General features: G+C 44.1%; 1 protein-coding gene across 1 annotated transcript in view; it reads left to right on the top strand.

Annotated features, from left to right (window-relative positions):
• The first annotated feature begins 7,118 nt into the window (after positions 1-7,118).
• Positions 7,119-22,423, top strand: part of clybl (citrate lyase beta like) — a 147,134-nt gene continuing 131,829 nt past the window's right edge. Inside the window, exons 1-2 of the mRNA XM_055636660.1 lie at positions 7,119-7,225; positions 11,906-11,977. Coding sequence (XP_055492635.1) covers positions 7,182-7,225; positions 11,906-11,977 — 116 coding nt within the window. The 5' untranslated portion in view covers positions 7,119-7,181. The remainder of the gene's footprint in view (positions 7,226-11,905; positions 11,978-22,423) is intronic.

Raw genomic sequence — 22,423 nt, 5'->3', positions numbered from 1 at the left:
CCCTCCCTGTGCCTACCACTTCCTGTCCCCTCTGCCCTTATATATACACCACTCTGTGCATCTAATGACCGCCCCCAAGTGTCCAAAATTATACTGCAAGATATATCTAGACTAAATAACATAATATGCCAACAGGAGCTAGCCTACACATAAATGGCTCCTACACTTACCATCTATCTTGGTGAGTGGTATGACTCCGAAGAATATGACGCTCGATGCCTTATGGCTTTGGTATTGTCAGGGCTGCCCACTGTCACACTGTAAGCAGCTATCAACTTCAAATGGCATATGTTTATCAGACCCTCAACAATGTCCAACTGAGGCTAAACCAATGTATATTAGGCACTTTCAGGCAGTCAATGTATATTGTGTTTTGCTGGACAGGTTTTGATCTGAGGTATAGCTTCTGTAGCAATTTGCAATTTGAAATGTTTCCATGACAACTACTCCTGATAATCTACGTTGTGGCTGCGGTCACACTTAAATTCCCTGCAGGATGAGAAATCTCTTTCAAAGGGTGTCTGTCTACCTTGGTATTTTGTCACATGTAATTATTAACCCTGTTTTAGAGCCTCAGTTACTCAGAGTAATGGATGAAATCATGCGGTGGGTGAGTGATCCGTAGATAATTACCAGTCACAGGCACATTTCACTACAGTCAAGAAAATTTTGAATAATTAGAAATTTTGTAATCCAAGACCAGTCAGGACTTTTAGAAACTGTAATTAGTCTAACTGTAATTGTTGGAATAAAATGCACGCAACAATTTTGGTTCAACTGTCGCAACAATAATTTGCATTTATATAGAATCTTTAATGCAGTGAAACCTGCCAATGTGCACCACTAGAGCATTATTAAACAAAGTGTAACTGAGTTTCTCATATATAAATAAGACTAAAAGCTTTACTATGGTGGGTTTTAAGGAGCCTTTTCAAGCACGCGAAGGGAGTCAGATCAGTTTACAAGAGAAATTCCAGCGCTCAAAGCCCAGACAGTTTATCGTTCAGCAACAATGGCAGGGTGATGAAAATTGGTTGTCTGGGAGTCCAGGTTTGGAGCGGCTTGTGTTGGTTGTAGAACTGGACAAAGATATGTACAGTACAAGCTTTTTACACAGAGGGCGGTGAGTACCTGGAACTTGCTGGTGGTTGAGGTAGATATGATGGTGGGATTTATGAGATTTTAGATGTGCATATGGATATGCAGGGGTTGGAGGGATATGGATTATAAGCAGGTAGACACAAAAAGCTGGAGTAACTCAGTGGGACAGGCAGCATCTCTGGAGAGAAGGAATGGGTGACGTTTGGGGTCAAGAAGGATCTCGACCCAAAACGTCACCCATTCCTTCTCTCCAGAGATGCTGCCAGTCCTGCTGAGTTACTCCAGCATTTTGTGTCTATCTTCGATTTAAACCAGCATCTGCAGTTCTTTCAAACTGGATTATATGCAGGCAGATATGAATTGGAGGTACACAAAAAAGCTGGAGAAACTCAGCGGGTGCAGCAGCATCTATGGAGCGAAGGAAATAGGTAACGTTTCGGGCCGAAAGTCTTCTTCATACTTCGCTCCATAGATGCTGCTGCACCCGCTGAGTTTCTCCAGCATTTTTGTGTACCTTCGATTTCCCAGCATCTGCAGTTCCTTCTTGAACAGATAAGAATTGGTCTTGGTCTTTGGTACAAACATTATGGACTGAAGGGCCTGTACTCTTCTGTTCCATGTTCTATTTACATTTCTTTATTAAAAACAGGAAATGCTGCAAGTCAGGCATCACCTGAGGATAGATAAACACTGTTAATGTTCCAGCTGTTGATTTTTCATCAGAACTAGAATAGAAAGATAAGTTAAAGATAAAGTGGGATGAGCAGGGGAGACTGCATGACACCACTGGATGCAGAGCATTGTCAGGAAGATGTATATCTGGAAGGAGATGAATTAAATCTGAAACCAGATGAGGAGACGCCTTCCCCATCCCTTCGAAGCAGAAACCACCTCCATCTACATCATTCATTCTCTCCTGGCCTCCTGTCTGTTCTCTCAGCTTCCTCTTTCCCCGACCAGGGATCGCCAGTAGTCAATGTGAATCAAAGATCATGGTGTCTTTGGTGTGAATATAGTAAATGGCAGAATTGGTGTACAGTAAACCTTCGTTAAAACAGACCATGGTGGGGGGGTGTCCATAACTGCTGATTTGACTGCTAAATTTATGTAGTAGTAACAAACAACTGCAGTTGCTAGTTAACGCTCAAAAGGACACAAAGCACTGCAGTAACACAGCGAGTCATAGAAACATAGAAAATAGGTGCAGGAGTAGGCCATTCAGCCCTTCGAGCCTGCACCGCCATTCAATATGATCATGGCTGATCATCCAACTCAGTATCCCGTCTCTCCATACCCCCTGATCCCTTTAGCCACAAGGGCCACATCTAACTCCCTCTTAAATATAGCAAATGAATAGGCCAGACAGCATCTCTGCAAAACATGCATAAGTGATCCTTCTTCAGACTTTCGGGCCGGAACTGGGCTTGGTGTCCAAGTAACCTGATGGCCCCGGCCTGTTGGCAGCCAGGGTAGAGGTCTAGGATCAGCGGAGCGTTTGGTCACAGCCCGCGGGCGGCAAGAGTGCAGGGAAGGCTGGGAGGTGGCGGCAGCAGGCGTTGCTTGGGAGCGGCCGATGAAGCAGTGCGGGCCGGTGGGGGCAGCAGTAGGTCCGGCCTTGAAGTGGTGTGAGCTGGGGGTGACGCGGGCAACCAGGGCTGCGAGTGGCTGGAGAGGCTGGCGAGCTGGGGATGGCATCGGCAGCTGTGGGTAGGTCTGTCCACTATAACCAAATTCTGTCATCAAGAGGTCTGTTAAAATGAGGGTTTACTGTATTCACCAGTATCCTCAGTTGTTTGTTTCTACTACACAATCCTGGTTTGTCCCCGTTGCCCTTAAACAAAGATAACATTGGCTTTTCTCCAGTCTTCTAGGATCTGTGGCTAAAGAAGATGCAAAGATTTCCATTATGGCCCCATCTACCCATATATTCCTACAGGCCCTGAACACCAATCCGCCTTAATGTTTTCAAGGGATCGCCAGGAAAGATTGAAAAAAAGATATTGAGCTATTGATGTAGCCTGACTTTACACTGGTCTAAATCGCCTGCAGTTAAAAATCGAAACGCGACTATGCCTTTGCCTCCACAGATGCTGCTTATTTGACCCGCTGAGTTCTTGCAGCAGTTTGGTTATTGCTCAAAGACAGAAATGCTGTTAGAACTCAGCCAATCAATCATCCATCTGAGATGGTGCCTGAGTTACTCCAGCACTCCAACACCCTGAGTTATTCCAGCACTCCAACACCCTGAGTTACTCCAGCACTTTGTGTTCACACTAGATTAAAGCATCTGGAGTCCCTTGTGTCTTCAAGCATCTGTCTAGAGCATCTTTTACAGATGCTGCTTGTCATTACTGATTCACGTACCAACACCTGTGGTTTTCCGTTGCCTTGGCCATGTATCTGCAGCTAGACACAAAAGGCTGGAATAACTAAGCAGGTCAGACAGCATCTCTGGAGAAACTAAAACTTTTCGGGTCAAACCCCTTCATCGGCCTGAGAGTCAGGGAGAGTGAAATGAGAGATATAGACGGTGATGCAGAGAGATGTAGAACAAATTAATGAAATATTTAAAAAAGTAATGACGATCATTTGTTAGCTGTGGGCTTGATGATAACGATTTAAACACAGACAATGAAACTGACAAGGATGCCAGTGAAACTAGTACAACTACAAGGTTGGGAGAAGGACGGAGAGGGAAGGAATGCAAGGGTTACTTGAAGTTAAAGTTAGCAACAGAATCATCCTACCACAACCAGAAAGCAATGCTGAACTACTATTCGGTACAAGAACTGTTCCAGAGGGAGGGACCGCTGTCTGAAGAAAGCACAGAGAATTGCCAAGGACAAACTGCACCCCCTCCACACACACCTGGATCTCTTGCCATCAGGCAAGAGATATCGAAGCATCAAAGCCCGGACTACGAGGCTGCTAAACAGCTTCCTACCACAGGCTGTGAGGCTGCTAAACAGTCACTCTGCACTCACAGTCACTTGACTTGACTCTGCGGCTGGCACGGACACTTTAATAACTGGCACTGGCCACTCAATCAGCGGCCCCGGACATTTTTTATGATTGGTTTACTGTATTTTAACATTGTGTTTTTTACCTGCTTTTAACTATTTATACTGTTCCATCAGGGACTGGATTGTTTTTTTTAGTGTTATTATGTGTGAAGTGTTTTTAAATTTCATGTGCGAGGCTCCGCTATTCACTGGGAAACGTCTTTTCATTTTGCACTGTACTTGTTGCTTGCAAGATGACAATAAAGGTTGATTGATTGATTGATTGATTGATTGATTGATTGATGACCCTCGGACTGTCCTTGATAAGGCAAAAAGGGGCCAGCAGATAGCTCTGGCAGGTAACATTAAGGACAATCCCAAAAGATGTTATAAATACCTAAGGGGTAACTAGAGAGAGAGTGGGACCTCTCAGGAATCAAAGTGGTCACCTGTGTGGAGCCATAGGGGATGGCCAAGGTCTTCAATGATTATTTCTCCTCTGTGTTTATCGAAGAGAAAGGCAGTAGGACAGAGGAACCTGCAGCAGCCAATGGAAGTGGCTTGAGAACAGTCAGTGTTAGCGTTGAAGGAGTACTGAAGGTAGTGTCGTGAATGAAGGTAGACAAATCTCCAGGGCCTGATCAGATATATCCAAGGACATTGCGATAACTAGAGAGGAAATTGTGTGAGCCCTGGTGGAAATTTACGAGTCGTCCATAAATACAGGAGAGGAGCCGGAAATGTTGTGTGTCTTTTCAAGAAGGGCAGCGGGACAATGCTGGGAACTATAGGCCGGTGAGCTTAACATCTGTAGTTGGAAGGTTACTAGAGAGTATTCTGAGGGATCGGTTATATAGGCATTTGGATGGGCAAGGTCTGACTAGGGATAGTCGGCATGGTTTTGTACGTGGGAGGTCGTGTCTCACAAACCTGATTGATTTTTTTGAAGACGTGACCAAAAAGGTCGATGAGGGCAGAGCTGTAGATGTTGTTTACATGGATTTCAGTAAAGCATTCGACAAGATTCCGCCTGCTAGGCTGCTTTGGAAGGTTAGATCGTATGGGATCCAAGGAGAGATAGCTGAATGGAAGGAAGCTGAGGGTGATGGTGGAATGTTGCTTATCGGACTGGAGGCCTGTGACCAGTGGTGTTCCTCAAGGTTCGGTGCTGGGGCCGTTACTGTTTGTCATCTACATCAATGAATCTAGGAGTACAGGTGCATCAGGCACGTGCCGTCAGGTAGGCAAGGTAGGCACTGCCTAGCCTGACTAAAATTATGAAATGGCAATTATTAAATATAAACAGTAAAGGTATGGGAGGATTATGCCTATCTAAGAGATCGATCTCTTAGGTAGGCATAATTCTCCGTGCCTTTCAACCACAGCACTTGTAACACGCGAAGGTCTGTGCAGACCACGTGCCGTCAGCGCTGCTTCAAGCCGTCAATGACAAGCGGGGCTGAAGGCAGCTGAAATTCTGCCTTTGCAGTACTGCGCATACGCATCAGCCAACTGCGCATGCGCAGCGCAAGTTTCTTGGCGGGTTTTTCAAATATGGATTGTCATTATTTTAAGAGTATCTTAGGGAACAAAGAGAGAAGAATGGATTTGTGTACCGATAATGTGGTAATTACATTTCTTGGTGCTTTATGTTTTTAAACTGGGGTGGGGGTAGCTCCTTTCACAGTGTCTGGGCAGTCTGGCCCGGGGTAAAGTTGCGGGGAGGGCAGGAGCATTGTGAAGGAGGGGATCGGGGTCAGTAACCCACTTGCGACGCTCCGGGCACGGAGCCACCGTATTGTGGCCGGGAGTGAATTAGCTCGGGTGCCTGCGAGTGGCCGCCGATCCCCCGCTCACCTCTGGCAGTGCTCTCCGTCTGAACACCTCTCACCTGCCGCTTGCCTGCTTCGCTCATGTCAGCCGCTTCCTGCAAATCTTTAAATTCCGACAGCGCGATCAAGGGACCAATTGAGGTTACTCAGCTTTGGGAATTTAAGGATTTGCGGGAAGCGGCTGACATGGGTGGTCGGGGGGGTGGGGGTGCTGGTGCAGCGCGGTCGGTGACTCTGGGTGGGCAGAGGGACCAGACTGTCCCCAACTCTGCTGCAGCTGACGGGGACGTTGCCAGGTTTTCGTCCCGGTGTGTCCGCTGCCAGGAGCCGCGACCCTGCTCCACCGGACCCCGTGTGTGGCCGCTGCCGACCCACAGCCCATCACAGTGCGGCCACACAGGGGGAGGCGGGGCGGAGGGCGGCTGTGGCCGGACAGCGCTGACCCGGGGGGAAGAGTGGGGGCTGTCCCAAGGGATGCGCGCCTTCAGCTGCTTACACATTGATGCTCGGAACAAAGATACGAGAGCATTTGGTTCAGAGCGCTGTCACCCTCCACAATTATTTACAGCGTAAATATTGACCATTTTGGCGGTTTTTAACAGGTAAGAAAGTACGCGTTTCGTGCGTTAACAGTGTACGCCGGAGGCTACCATGTCCTCCAGAAGGATTGACCTGCTCCGTGCGTCATGCCCTTGCCCTTTGACCCAATTACCTTTTGTGCAACCCCCCTCCCTCTATTCCCATATCATGTATCTACACAGTGTAAATCGATTGTAATCATGTATTGTCTTTCTGCTGACTGGGCAGCATGCAACCAATGCAACCACTGTACACAATAAACAACTGAGAAATCAATATGAAGATGGGTCTCAACCCGCAACGTCCGCCATTCGTTCTCTCCAGAGTCGCTGCCTGTCTCGCTGAGTTACACCAGCGTTTTGTGTCTGACTTCAATGTTCACACCAAAGATTATAGAGGAGCAGCTCCTCTAGGATCTTTGGTTCACACCGCTGGGTTTATGTCTGCAGGTTGATTGACAGCTTGATTGACGGGTGGCTCCGGGAGAGCCGACACGACCACCACCGCATTCAATCAGCGCTCTCGCCCGTCGCACCAATCCGCTGCGAGCTTTGCCGACGTACCAATCCCCGTCGGCCTTGCCGGTCGGGCTCCAGCCAATCGGCAGCTGCGCCAGCCCGGGCCAACCAGTGCGCTCCCCTGTTTGGGCCAATCAGGGCGCGGCAAGATGGCGGCGCAAATCTGCAGGCGGCTTGACCCCGGGCGGCTGCTGTAAGTTGGCGGCGCTTTCCATAACTCAGCTCAGCTAAGGTCACCCCAGCACAGCTCATCTCAACCCAGCCTAGCTCAGCCCAGCTCAACTCAGCATAGCAAACCCAGCTCAACTCAGCATAGCAAGCCAGCCCAGCTCAACTCAGCACTACTCAGCTCAGCTCAGCAGCAGCCAGCTCACTCAGCCCCAGTTCAGTACACCCCAGCCAGCCCAGCTCAACCCCACCCCAGCCAACTCCACCCAGCAGCCCAGCTCAGCAGCTCAGCTTAGCTCACCTCAGCACAGCTCATCTCAACCCAGCCTAGCTCAGCCCAGCTCAACTCAGCACAGCTCAACTCAGCTCAACTCAGCACAGCAAGCCCAGCTCAACTATACCCAGCCCAGCTCTACTCAGCCCAGTTCAGTTCACCCCAGCACAGCCCAGCTCAACTCAACTCAACCCAGCTCACTTCAGCTCAGCCCACCCCAGCCCAGCTCAACTCAGCCCAGCTCAACTCAACTCAACCCAGCTCACTTCAGCTCAGCCCACCCCAGCCCAGCTCAACTCAGCTGTCTGAAGAAGGGTTTCGGCCCGAACTCAACCTTCGCTCCATAGACCCGCTGAGTTTCTCCAGCTATTTTGTGTACCCCAGTTCAACTCAGCCCACCCCACCCCAGCCCAGCTCAACTCAGCCCAGCCCACCTAAGCACAGTTCATCTTAACCCAGCTCATGTCAACCCAGCCTAGCTCACCCCAGCTCAGCTCAACTCACCCTAGCCCAGCTCAGCCCAGCCCAGCCCAGCTCAACTCAACTCAGCCCAGCTCACCCCAGCCCAGTTCACCCCAGCGCACGTCAACAGCTCAGCCCAGCTCACTTCAGCCCAGCACCACTCCCCTCTGCGGTGCCTGCCCGTCCTGCCTCCCCATCTCTCATATTCCTCTTTCCCTGACCTCCCCACCCCCTCCCCACAGTCCATGAATTTGACCAATCTGCATCTAATGTATTAGAGATAGACACAAGTAGCCGGAGTAACTCAGAGGGATAGACAGCATCTCTGGAGAGAAAGAATGGGTCTTGACCAGTAACGTCATCCATTCCTTCTCTCCAGAGATGCTGCCTGTTCTGCTGAGTTACTCCAGCTTTTTGTGTCTAGTATCTTTGGTTTAAACCAGCATCTGCAGTTCCTTCCTACACACTGCATCCAATGTATTGCTTTTTCAGTACCTGGCCTAATCTGTACTCATTTGCAAAATATATTTGCTGCATATTCATTGTTATTGATCAAAACCAGGATACACGCATGGTAATGCTAATCAAATCATCCTGAACCGGTCAAACGGCATGGCTGTGCCTGAATCCTATCATTATTGAAATTTGTGCTTTGGAACTGATTTAACCTGATGCACGTGATTGTTTCTCATTGCACTTGGACCAGTCTAGTCACTACATCATCCAAGACACTGCAGCTCGTGGTGTAAATCACACTTTGCAAACAGATTAGGGAAAGGGGAGATGCAACAAGACCTGTGTGTCATGGTACACCAGTCATTGAAAGTAGGCATGCAGGTGCAGCAGGCAGTGAAGAAAGCAAATGGTATGTTAACATTCATAGCAAAAGGATTTGAGTATAAGAGCAGGGAGGTTCTACTGCAGTTGTACAGGGTCTTGGTGAGACCACACATGGAGTATTGCGTACAGTTTTGGTCTCCTAATCTGAGGAAAGACATTCTTGCCATAGAGGGAGTACAGAGAAGGTTCACCAGACTGATTCCTGGGATGGCAGGACTTTCATATGAAGAAAGACTGGATAGACTCGGCTTGTACACGTTAAAATTTAGTAGATTGAGGGGGGATCTTATAGAAACTTACAAAATTCTTAAGAGGTTGGACAGGCTAGATGCAGGAAGATTATTCCCGATGTTGGGGAAGTCCAGAACTAGGGGTCACAGTTTAAGGATAAGAGGGAAGTCTTTTAGGACTGAGATGAGAAAATCATTTTTTCCACAGAGAGTGGTGAATCTGTGGAATGATCTGCCACAGAAGGTAGTTGACCTCAGTTCATTGGCTATATTTAAGAGGGATTTAGATGTGGCCCTTGTGGCTAAAGGGATCAGGGGGTATGGAGAGAAGGCAGGGATGGGATACTGAGTTGGATGATCAGCTATGATCATATTGAATGGCGGTGCAGGCTTGAAGGGCCGAATGGCCTACTCCTGCACCTATTTTCTATGTTTCCATGTTTACCCGAGCCCCTCTGAATTCCATCACTTTCCATTTAATCAATTAGTTATTTTTAAATTCTCATTGTTTTGGAAACCTTAGCTTCCCCCTCCCTGGCAATCTTCCTTGCAAGCCTTCATACATTCGTACAATACTGGGTTCTTGATTATCCTAGAATTTAGTACCTCCATCATTGGCTATGTTTCTAGTTCTAGATTTTTTCCCCTTTAAGATGCAAAAACTTACATTTGGACTAAAGTTTCATCACCTCCTATTCCTTCCTGTGGCAGTCAATTTTTGTTTGATAAAACTTCGGATGTTTTATAACCTAATAGAACTACATAATCACATGTTTCTGAGGGTCAATATTAGTTATATATGTTCAATTCTGAGTACCACATGATTATGCATTCCTGATGTTAACCGATTATTCAAACTGATTATTAGCCATCATATGAAGGAAGGAATAGGTGAACTTTCGAGTCAAGACCTATTTCAACCTCATTCCTTTTCTCCAGAGATGCTGCCTGACCCTCTGAGTTACTCCAGCTTTTTGTGTCTATCTTTGGTTTAAACCAGCAGCTGCAGATCCTTCCTATGTAGGAAGGGACTGCAGCTGCTGATTTACACCAAAGATAGACACAAAATGCCGGAGTAACAGCGGGACAGGCAGACGAAGAAGGGTCTTGACCCGAAACATCACCCATTCCTTCTCTTCAGAGATACTGCTGAGTTAATGCTGAGTTACTCCAGCATTTTGTGTCTTATCTATTAACCTTCATAGGCTAATTTCTGTTATTACATCTGCAGCAGTAGAAAAGATATGGTAAATATCAATGATCGGCATCCAATTGTCTGAGAATCCTGATGGTCTGGCACCTGGCTCATTAGCCTGCAATGTGAGCCCACAGTTTAGTGGAAAATGGAGTGCTGCTGGAGCCGGGTTTGGAATCATTAGTATGGCTAGATTTATGGCTGAATCTGGAGTGCTTGTATATTTCCTTTTTCCTTTAAATTCATTGGATTCACTGGAAAATGTATTACACCACAGTTCAACATGTGAATAGAACATAGAACACATTGCCACAGCGGTAGAGTTTGTGCTTTACAGCGCCAGAGACCTGGGTTCGATCCTGTGTACAGGTGCTGTACAGACTCTGCCTGCACAGAGTTTGTACGTTCTCCCTGTGACCGTGTGGGTTTTCTTCCGGTGCTCTGGTTTCCTCCCACATTCCAAAGTCATGCAGGTTTGTTGTTTAATTGGCTTTGGTAAAAATTATAAATTGTCCCAAGTGTGTAGGATAGTGCTCGTGTACAGGTGGTGATCGCTGGTCGGTGTGGACATGGTGAGCCGAAGGGCTGTTTCCACACTGTATCTCGTAAGTCTAAACAGTACAGGACCTGTCCCACGAGCATGCGACTCCATGCAGCAAGCGCGACCTAACGTGGCCGCTTGAGCCGTACGACCTCGCGGGGCCAGTCCCACTTCGATCGCTGGAGGGGGCCGGTCCCACTTCGATCACCGGAGCCGTATGGAGTTGTGCGGAGCTGGTCCCGACATCGCGCGGGGCTCCGAAAAACTGACCGTTCAAAAATTCCACGCGGCAACGGCCTGCCGGCCCGCAGCCGCCTTGACGGGCGTGCGCAGCGTCTTGACGCCGTATGCAGCGTCATGACGCTGCGCACGCCCGTCGGACTTCGCTCGAACTTCATGTCACTCACTCGACCTCCGCGCGGCCACCGCTTCCGATTTGGTCGCGTTTGCCGCATGCAGGTCGCATGCTCGTGAGACAGGCCCTTACAGCACAAGATCCTTCAGCCTGCAATGTCTGTGGCGAACAGGATGCCAAGCTAAACAAATCTCCTCTTCCTGCATTATCTACATATTCATGTGCCTATTTGCAAAAACAAGTGATGTAAAAGTGCGTTTGTGTTTATTAAGAGTAACATCCAATAAACCAATAATTATTGAAGTTTACTGTAAATGCGGAGAGGTAAAAATAAATTAATGATTTTTTGCTGCTAGTTTGAGTTCTGTAATTACAGTTTATGATATTGTTGGAGTTGTATATTCCAATTTCCTTCTTTGTAATACCTGAAGTGTCTATTACCATTATTACTTGATACTTCTAATTGGAGGTGCATTTTTAATTGTCTTCCATTTTGAATGTTTTAAATTATACTTTCTTCAGACCCACCTGATGGTAGAGAAATCCAATTTGCCCAAACCTCTTCCTTGTTTTTCCAGAGTCCTGCAAATTGTATTTACATTTCTAATTCATTCTCTTTTGATATTTATTCATTATTGACTACCTCATGATGGATTTTAATTGGCCTAAATAGCCTTTGGCTGATGGCTCTCACATTGTAAGAATGCAAACATTTGGTTGCTTTCTCACATTGGATAGTCTTCATTCAAGATGGTGACTATTAAATACTATCCAACAGCTAGAATTAATGTTGTGACCTTATCTACAGGTACTTCGGGAACATGGCAAGGTTTTTTCTGCAAGACCATCCCCTCAGAATAGTTGACAGAAGAGTGTATTTGTGAGTACATTTTCAAAATTGAGCATTATTGAGAAGTAGACTGGCATGTTGTTGCTGGTTTTACAAGGTTGTAACAAGTCTGGAGATGCATCTAAAGCAGTTGGTAAGAATCCTGTGTTTTTGTCATAGACTGATGCAGAACAGAAGGAGGACATTTAGCACATAATGCCTGTCTAGGATTTTAAGCACACATTATTAGCACACTGTTAGTTGAAATTAGGTGAATTCTAGCTGGGATTTCTTTAAATTGATTTTTTTTTTAATCTTTAATTGCCAGATTTATGAATGAGTAATTTGGTATTATCTTAACAACATTAATATATGTAAATGCATAAATTGGCAAACAATTTGCAGCAAACTTGTGAGAGGTTGAATTATCTAATTAAAAGTCCTCCCAGGAATTTCTGCATGTTCCTTTTCATTGTACCACTGCTGGCAAATTCATTTCACTTGCACTTACGTGCAATGTAACAAATAAAACTGATTGATTGATGATATGTGATGTTGTAACTTTTATCTGAAATTATCATTTGATGGGATAATTTCTATGTAAAATTATATGTAATAGCATTATATACACCTATGTTTATTAGTGAGAGTGATTTCTGCTGCCTTACCAAGAATGCAAGTTTCAGGAGCCTTAGAACTCATGTGCTGTATGGAACAAGTTAACTTCCATACAGCAGAAAACAACTCTGTTCCGCAACATTTGTTTTATAGATTCTTCTGGGTTCTGTCTTATTTTCTGTAAAAACAATGCCAATTTGTCAAGCAAATTCAAAACACTTTAGCTGCTGGAAATCCAAAATGAAAACAGAAATAGCTGGAAACACTCAGTGAGCCAGGCGGTATCCGTGGAGAGTGAGAAACAGTGAATGCCATACCCGGGACCTTTATTAGAACCAGAATGCATTAAGCCAGGAAAAGGGTAGGTTGGACTTAGCAGGAAGGGAGCTGTTAAGGAAAAGAACAATCCTTAACAATAATGTTGCAGATCAAGAATATGGTGATGGATAGGTGGAAATGTATAAGTTTGAGCTTGGTTTTCTTTTGATTCTGTTCCTCTCCTATCTCCACAGTACATACATGCACCCTGTATGTAGCTCTGTTAGTCCTCATGTTTTGGCCATGTGCCCATTCATTCTGTGTGTACTTTGACCTGTGTCCCAATAGACTGTTTGTTAAGAAGCGGTATTTATGACTTGTTCTGCACCCACACCCCTGTTTCTGGAAGGTTCTTTGTATGGAGATCAGGAAATAGGAGCCTTTTTAATCTAAGGGTGCAGAAGCTCAGTCCTATCTCTGCCGAAGCCAAACAGAAAAGTTTGAGCCCTTTATTTGTTTGTCGAGAACTACACAGTTGCTAGCTTTTGGATGGATGTATAAGCATGTCCTTAATGTTATGGGACAAATGTGCATACGGGTCCATAACCTCACTACACACATTTTACTAAAATGTAATGTTTTGGGATTCCTATTTCACCCAAACCTCACATCCTTTCCCCTTCCTATACTTCTTCCACATTGCCTTCCTTCCTGTCTGTGGACAGACAAGGCCAATCATGATATCAGCTTGCTAAACTATTGGAAAACAGTTGTTGATGCTGTTGAAGTAAGTGAGCATTACTAATGATACCAAGGATACAGGACTTGTAAAGGTTCGAGATGTGGGTCTGTTTTACATAGAACAGGACATAGCTCAGGAGAGATTTAATAGAAGAGTTCAAAGTCATTGTGTTTCCCATTGGGTTATGTGGACTAATGGATTCCTGTGGCATTAAGGTCAGGAATCAGAGGGCATTAGTTTAATTGGTTACAAATGAAACAAAGGCTTAGCTATTTTTTTTTTCCAGACAGTTATTGTGATCAAGAACATGCCTCCTGAAGGTGTGAAAGAAGCAGATAGAATCTGTCTAAAGGTATTGGACATGTCCTCAATGTAGATAAAACCTGCACAGCAAAAGGGCTTGCTGGGTGGAGTGTCACAGGCAAGTGGTTGGAATGGCCACTTTCTGTATTGCGTAATACTAAGTAAAAATTACAAAGGTGAAGGGTTATGAAAGTTCATTGCTCATTGGTTTTATGAAGCTGTTGAAAATTATAAAGACATTTTGATTCCCCATTCCCCATTCTTTCCTTCTCTCCTGAAGGTGCTGTCTCCTGCTGGAATACAACTTTGCTGCCACCAACTGGCAGGAAGTCTCAAATACATCTCCTAGACTCTACTCTGCATGTTTGAACTAGACAGTGAGTGTTGGATGTTTACCTAAACGCTACTGTAGCTGCGTTCAATCCTTTTCTCCCAGGCATAGAACAGTACAGCACAGGAAAAGGCCCGTAGGCCCAATGTTTGTGTCAAACATGGTGCCAAGACCAATTCCTATCTGCCTGCACATAATTCATATCACTCCATTATATCAATGGTTTGGATGAGAATGTACAAGGCATGATTAGTAAGTTGCAGATTACACTAAAGTGGGTGGGTGGGAGCTACCCTTTTTTTTTGAAATAGTGACTCCTGGTTTTACAGTGCCCTCCGTAATGTTTGGGACAAAGACCCATCATTTATTTATTCGCCTCTGTACTCCACAATTTGAGATTTGTAATAGAAAAAAAATCACATGTGGTTAAAGTGCTCATTGTCAGATTTTAATAAAGACCATTTTTATACATTTTGGTTTCACCATGTAGAAATTACAGCTGTGTTTATACAAAGTTCCTCATTACAAGGCACCATAATGTTTTGGACACCTGGCTCCGCAGGTGTTTGTAATTGCTCAGGTATGTTTAATTGCCTCCTTAATGCAGGTATAAGAGAGCTCTCAGCACCTCGTCTTTCCTCCAGTCTTTACATCACCTTTGGAAACTTTTATTACTGTTTAGCAACATGAGGACCAAAGTTGTGCCAATGAAAGTCAACAAAGCCATTATGAGACTGAGAAACATGAATAAAAATGTTAGAGACATCAGCCAAACCTTACGCTTACCAAAATTAATTGTTTGGAACATCATTAAGAAGAAAAGAGCACTGGTGAGCTTACGAATCGCAAAGGGACTGGCAGGCCCAGGAAGACCTCCACAGCCGATGACAGAAGAATTCTCTCTATAATAAAGAAAAATCCCCAATCACCTGTCCTACAGATCAGAAACACTCTTCAGGAGTCAGGTGTGGATTTGTCAATGACCACTGTCCGCAGAAGACTTCATGAACAGAAATTCATAGGCTACACTGCAAGATGCAAACCACTGGTTAGCTGCAAAAATAAGGTGGCCAGGTTACAGTTTGCCAAGAAGTACTTAAAAGAGCAACCACAGTTCTGGAAAAAGGTCTTGTGGACAGATGAGATGAAGAGTAACTTATATCAGAGTGATGGAAAGAACAAAGTATGGAGGAGAGAAGGAACTGCGCAGGATCCAAAGCATACCACCTCATCTGTGAAACACGGTGGTGGGGGTGTTATGGCCTAGGCATGTAAGGCTGCTGAAGGTACTGGCTTACTCATCTTTATTGATGATACAACTGCTAATGGTAGTAGCATAATGAATTCTGAAGTATATAGACACATCCTATCGCTCAAGTTCAAACAAATTCCTCAAAACTCATTGACCGGAGGTTCATTCTACAGCAAGCCAATGATCCCAAACAGACCGTTAAAACAACAAAGGTGTTTCAAAGCTAAAGAATGCTATATTCTTGAGTGGCCAAGTCAATCACCCGATTTGAACTCAATTGAGAATATCTTTTATATGCTGAATAGAAAACTGAAGGTGACTAGTCCCCAAAACAAGCATAAGCTAAAGATGGCTGCAATACAGGCCTGGCAGAGCATCACCAGAGAAGACACCCAGCAACTAGTGATGTCCATGAATCGCAGACTTCAAGCAGTCATTGCATGCAATTTGCTAAACATTACTACTTTCATTTACATGACATTGCTGTCCCAAACGTTCTGGTGCCCTGAAATGAGGGGACTATGTATAAACACTGCTCTAAATGTATAATAATGGTCTTTATTAAAATCTGACAATGTGCACTTTGTGGTTACATGTGATTTTTTTCTATTACAAATCTCAAATTGTCGAGTACAGAGGCAAATAAATAAATGAGGGTCTTTGTCCCAAACATTATGGAGGGCACTGTATATTCTCCCTGAAGAGGAAATATCTGAATTGCTCATCACCTTCACCACCCTACAACAGTTTGAGATTCCAAGCACAGGATGAAAGGATTTGGCCTCGTTTCTCCTCAAATCCTCCTATCCTTTACCTTAAACCTAAGATCTCTAATTTTAGATATGTCTACTTTGGACAAAAATGTTCGTTATCTACTCCATCTATGCCCCTTGTGCAACAAGTCTAGTTTGTCCAACCTTTCTCAACAAGACAAATTCATCCCAGTCCAGGCATTAATATTAAATCTTGCCTGGTCTGCTTCCAATGTAGTAACATATTTTCTTAAGTAAGACCAGTACTATACACAATATTCCAGATGTGGTCTCACCAATAGCCTATAAAATTGAACCATTATCTTTCTACTTTTGTATTCAATTCCCTGAGCAATAAATGAAAACATTCCATTTGTTTTCCTAACGACTTGCTGGAGTGGCATTCCAGCCTTTTATAAATCATGCACTCGGATATTCAACATCCACATAGGCAAGATGTTGAATCTGGAACTTGTGGCCAAATCTCACAGCTGATCTATCAAGGAGCCTTAGAGTCCACGGTGTATAATTTAAACAGAGACTTTTTGTGTCTGCTTAAGTTTGAACTTAAGCATCTCTCAGAACATGGCACTGTCAGTGAAGTACCATTGAGGTGGAATTATTGTTATGGAGGAAAAAGTACAGCTCTATTTTGTTCAAAGCAGCTTCTACAATCAGCAAAGTTATCAGATGATCCCTTTTAGAAAAGTTAAGTGAGGGATAAATATTTACCATGCTTACTGCACCTCTTTGAAATACTGCTTTGGGATTATTTTCTTTCAACCTGGGAGAGGAGGAAGTCTTCAATTAATGCATCATGTAAAAGACTGCACTTCTTAGAAATATGCAGCATGGAAACAGGTAATTCGGCCCACCATGTCCACTCCAACCAGTGGGAATCACTTCTTCCAGCACTTGGCCCGTAGCCTTCGATCCTGAAGTGATTCAAATGCTCATCTGGAAACTTAATAGACTTTGTCAGTGGCTCTTCTTCCCCCACTCTCTCGGGCAGTGTTTTCCAGGTACATGCTACTCTCTGGGTGAAGAAGTCCCTCTGGTACTGCAGCTCTCTTTCGGTTCTGCACGGAAGTGTCAGCCTTATGATTGTGCTCAGTCTTGCAATTCAAGCATCTGGCAAACTACTGAAGCAAAACTGTTGGGAAGAATTGGTGAAATAAAAAAAGATATTCAAACAAGAATGCTGAGTTTTGAGCTCATCAGCATTGGAAGAGTTAAATCCATGGGTGCATGATTTTTTTGAAAAGTTGTGATTTAGCCATCAATTTTCCTTGTACTGTACACTGTTAAGTCATATACATCTGTACTTAATTTATAAAAGAAGTTAATGAGAAACTTCAAACAATTTAAATGTCAATTACAAAGAAAGCGTGGTTTGAAAATTCCAGTAATCTGTCCATATTGAGCATCAAACCATGTTCCCAGGTGTATATAATTCATGGCAGATGACATTCCAAAGACCCAATTACAGAGGTTCTGCTAATCTTCAACACAGGATTGAGTGCAGGAGCACACTGAGCATCTGTCACGCCATGTTGTGGCTGCATTGAGACATGTGCTCGAAGATATTACTGTACATAAAGTTTATGTCACATTAATAATGAAGTTGAGCTTCAAACCTATTAGTACTTTGGACAGATGGGAAATGTGAACTTTCCCATGCTACTGTAGTTCTGCAGCAATAATACAAACAAATAATCATCTGGATTATAAAAGAAACTAAGAATTTAGGTTTTTACAGATTTTATTCTTGGTTTGTCGTACATGGGTGTTTGTGATTTTTGTAGCGTCTTAAGGTGCTTTGAAACTGGCAAAATAGAGTGGAGTGATGTAGACAAGTATGATGCATGTTCCGTCAAACCATGCAATGTGAAAGGTACATTTCCTTTTTCTGCAAAGCCTGAATGTCTCTTTGCTTTCTAGTGTGGGCTGCACTGTGTCAGGGACACCAACAAGCCAAAGATTAAGTAATATCCCAAAGAAAAAGAGATTGACTGCAAGGATGAAGTCGACAAGTGATGAAAGTAGCCCTGAGGTTGCCAATTAAAAAGGCAAGGCCTGGAACTGATAAGTTAATGGGCAGTTTCCCCTTTTTTTGGCCAGCAAAGCTTTAAAGTACAGGTTATAAAAATCAGAAGTGTAACCTATTTCCTACAACATATCCAATTAAGCCAAATCACTTAGACTCTTACAGACTCTGTCTTTCTTCTTTCTTAGTTTGGGTTAACTGATAGAGTGCTGAATTTCTAGAATCATCATCAGGATAACTCAGTTAGTAAAACATGGACCTGTATGCTTTATTTATTTCAAATTCAGGAAATAGAAATTTCAAGCTCCTTTTACTTAGGTCAACTTGTAATTATACAGCAGTCAATTAAAATTTGATTTCATCACAGAAGCTGCTCTGTTTTGATGCATAATATAAATAAAGCACTTTGGACAAAAGAGAGTTGCTGCATTTATGATTTTTAACTTTGCTGAGCTAATCCTTCAAGAAAATATTGTTTTTATTGTTCATGCATCACAAACAATTGGAAACTTAGAGCCAATACTTTTGATAAGTACGGATTAAGGATTTGTGGAATGTAGTATTTCAGTTCTTTGGTTGCAATGTTTCCTTTATTGAATTATTTCTTGGAATTTAATTCGAGGCTCACTCTAGGGCAAAAAAACAATGTCTCTGTTTGAAGATCAGTAATGGAGTTCCCTTCAATGTTTATAACCCCTTCACCATTACCATTGGAATTGATTATCTGATCAGCATCTTGTTGCTCTTTGTGGGATCCTGCTGTGCATGAATTCGCAACTGTGCCCTATGTTGATAATAATGACAACCCTCTAAAAACTGCTTTGGCTGTGAAGTACTTTGTGACGTCCAGAACAAGTGTAAGTGCAACTTATCTTGTTTGCATGTTTACAGTTTAGAAAGTCATACCTTTAGGTTAGTGGCTTTTCCTTATACCAATCGTGTACAGTTTTGTTTCAAAATCATTTGCTGAAACTTGAAAGTGGAAGCTCAAATTGTCATTTAAACATTCAATATATTAACTTCACCCATTAAATATTGACAAACCAAAAATCCAGCGTATCTTTCATTAATAAATAAATAACTTTGTAGAGTATTTTTTTGATTTTGACTCTTATTAGTTCTTTTAATGTCATGCTCTAAGTTAGTTTTTATATGCAAGATTTTCATGTCAGTATTCTCGAACCTGATCTCAAAATTGATATTATTGAATTTGCCAATCTATTCATATTTCTATGGCTCAGAGACCTGACAATATAGCTTGTGAAAGCCTAAGCAAATTTATTTCTCTTTGTGCTTTCTTTCTTGATTAATTGTTTATTCAGTTTGAATTACATGAGGATGGATATTTGGAATGATGGGCCCTCAGTAAAAAGCAAAGATCATAGAGCGTTGGTAAACAGTACCCCATTGACAAGGGCGCGGGAACTGTGAAGTGATTGTAAGTGCTGTCAGACGAAGCTGGCATTATGATAAATGGCTTTCAGCACCCACACTATAAAATAGCCCCTGCTCCTCTGTCTATTGGTTGGTGGAATTTTATTGGGTGTTAGTTGTGCCTCGGATTACATTCACAATGCTGAGTCAGAAGATCATGGGGTTCAAATCCTACTCTAAAGACTAGTTCACAAAAAATGGAGCTGATGCTGCAATGCAAAGGGCATCTTCAGAAACATTAAATCAAGGCTTCGCCTGCTTTCTCAGATGGGTGGAAGAGATCCCATGCAAGTAATTCAAAGAAAATAATGGATTTCTCCCGATTACCCTGGTTAATATTTATCCCTCTACTGACATCACTAAAAATGGATTATCCTGTTCTACCCTTTGTGGGGTCCACTGTGCAAATTAGTTGCCCTGTTTTCCACATTTACAACAGTGACTACATTTCAAAAAACTCCTTGTTGGTTGTAAAGTGCACTGCGAGATGCTCAAAATCACTAGAAAGTGTTTGTCTTTCTTAATTATATGGGCCTGTGTATCCAGATTGGTAGAGCCTTTGTAAAGTTGTGATCGGGATAACACTTTTAATTAAGACTTACATAGAACCGTCAGCACAGGAACAGGCTCTTCGACACACAATATTTGTGCAGGACATGATGCCAAGTTAAACTGATCTCATCTGCCTGTGCATGATCCCTTTCCCTCTATTCCCTGCACTTCCATATGACTCTCTAAAAGCCTCTTCACTATCGTATCTGTCTCCCCTATAATGCATGGCAATGCATTCCAGGCCCCCCATTACCCTCTGTGTAAAAAATAATTGTCTGCATATATCCATTACTCTTTTCCCCCTCGCACCTCATAGCTATGCCCTCTAGTGTTGGACATTCCCACCATTGAAAATGTTAGTATTGTCTGATTTAACTTTGATTAGCATATGGAGTATTGTGTGCAGTTTTGATCTCCTAATTTGAGGAAGTACATTCTTGCTATTGAGGGAAGGCAGCGTAGGTTCATCAGGTTAATTACCGGGATGGTGGGACTGACATATTATGAAAGAATGGATCGACTGAGCTTTTTTTTCACTGGAATTTAGGATGAGAGAGGATCTTATAGAACCTTAAATAAATAAAATTCTTAAGTGATTGGACAGACTAGATGCAGGAAAAATGTTCCCGATGTTGGAAGAGTCCAAAAACAGGGATCACGGTTTAAAAATAAGGGGTAGGTCATTTAGGACTGAGATGAGGAAAAACAGGAACGGGGTATTGATTCTGGATGATCAGCCATAATCATATTGAATGGTCCTTCAGCCCAAGATGGGGGCGCTGCCTTAGCAGCTGCGGCTTGCCTGCAGTCCGTCTGTTCTTTTTTTTTTGTTGTTCTTTTGTCCTGTTTTAGTTAATTTTGTTTTATTAGGTTGTGTACGTGTGTGGGTGGGTGGGTGAAACATGTTTTTGGTCTCTTCCTTCGGGGGAATGCGACTTTTCTTGTCGTATTCCCCGTCTCCGTCTGCGCAGAGGCCTAATGGCGGAGCTGGCAGCATCGGGGCTTTGGCGGCTTCGACCACCCCGGGCCGCAGAGTTTGAACCGGCCCGTTCGCGGCGCTTGGATTCAGCCGCGGGACTGACATTACTTACCATCGCCCGGTGGGGTCACAGCATCCGAAGCCTGGATCACCTCGGCGCAGAGGGAGAACAAGGAGGGAAGAGACAAAGACTTTAAGACTTTTACCTTCCATCACAGTGAGGAGGTGCCTGGTGAACTCACTGTGGCATTACATATACCTTACAGGAGGTTTGAGTAACTTTAGTCATCTGAGTTAGATCTGGAATTGTAGTTGAAGATGAGATATTCAGTTACAGGAGGTAAGATAGCATTAGAAAACTGGGAGTTTGGTTCGGAGAAAAAGTGAGGAAAGATGAGGGGATTTGTATTATAATGTGGCGGTACTAGTTGATGGTCCATGTACTGTACATAACCTTCGGTTCTTGGGGGGGGGGTCACATGTCCCGGTTGATGAGAGGTAGGCGTCACGGTTTGGTCACGGGTGCCGCTGGGGAGTATTAAAGGTTAATAGCGCGTGCACAGTGTTGGTGAGTGAGGAGAATTAGTGTAGAATAAAGAACCAGTATTTCGGACAAACATCATGTCTGCCTCGTTCTTTAACGGACAACTCCACGTCTGCTACATTTGGTGACCCCGACGTCCAGAATAGATTTTATGGAAGAAAATACACCGCGCCAAAACCCATCTCTTCGCCGCTGCCGACAACCAGACCCAACTCAGCGCCTTCGCCCTGAAGCTGCCGACCTGGACCATCCAGCCGTAGGTATGGCTCCGGCAGGCCGAATCAGAATTCTACGTTCGCTGGGTAACCAACGATGAGACCCGCTACTGTTATGTGGTTGATGCGCTCGACCATGAAACGGCCGGGCGAATCATCCCCTTCCTGCAGTATCCAGCAGCGACCGAAAAATATGGCGGCCTTAAGGCGTTGCTGCTCCATACCTTCGGCCTCAGTCGGATGAAGCGAACGGCTCGCATTTACAACATGGGCGGGCTCGGCAACCGTAAACCATTGGCCCTAATGAGCGAGGTGCTCTCGCTCATGGATGGCCACCGCCACTGCATGCTTTTTGAATATGCCTACCTGCAACAGCTTCCAGACGACATCCGGCCACTCCTCGCAGGGGTAAGTTTTGAAAACCCCCAGGCTCTAGCGGAGCATGCCGACGAGCTGTGGCTGTCCAGACG

Source organism: Leucoraja erinacea, chromosome 6 (assembly GCF_028641065.1).
Source record: "Leucoraja erinacea ecotype New England chromosome 6, Leri_hhj_1, whole genome shotgun sequence".
Classification (NCBI taxonomy): Eukaryota; Metazoa; Chordata; class Chondrichthyes; order Rajiformes; family Rajidae; genus Leucoraja; species Leucoraja erinaceus.
The sequence above is the reverse complement of the archived record's forward strand: the minus strand, read 5'-3'. Positions and strand labels throughout refer to the sequence as shown.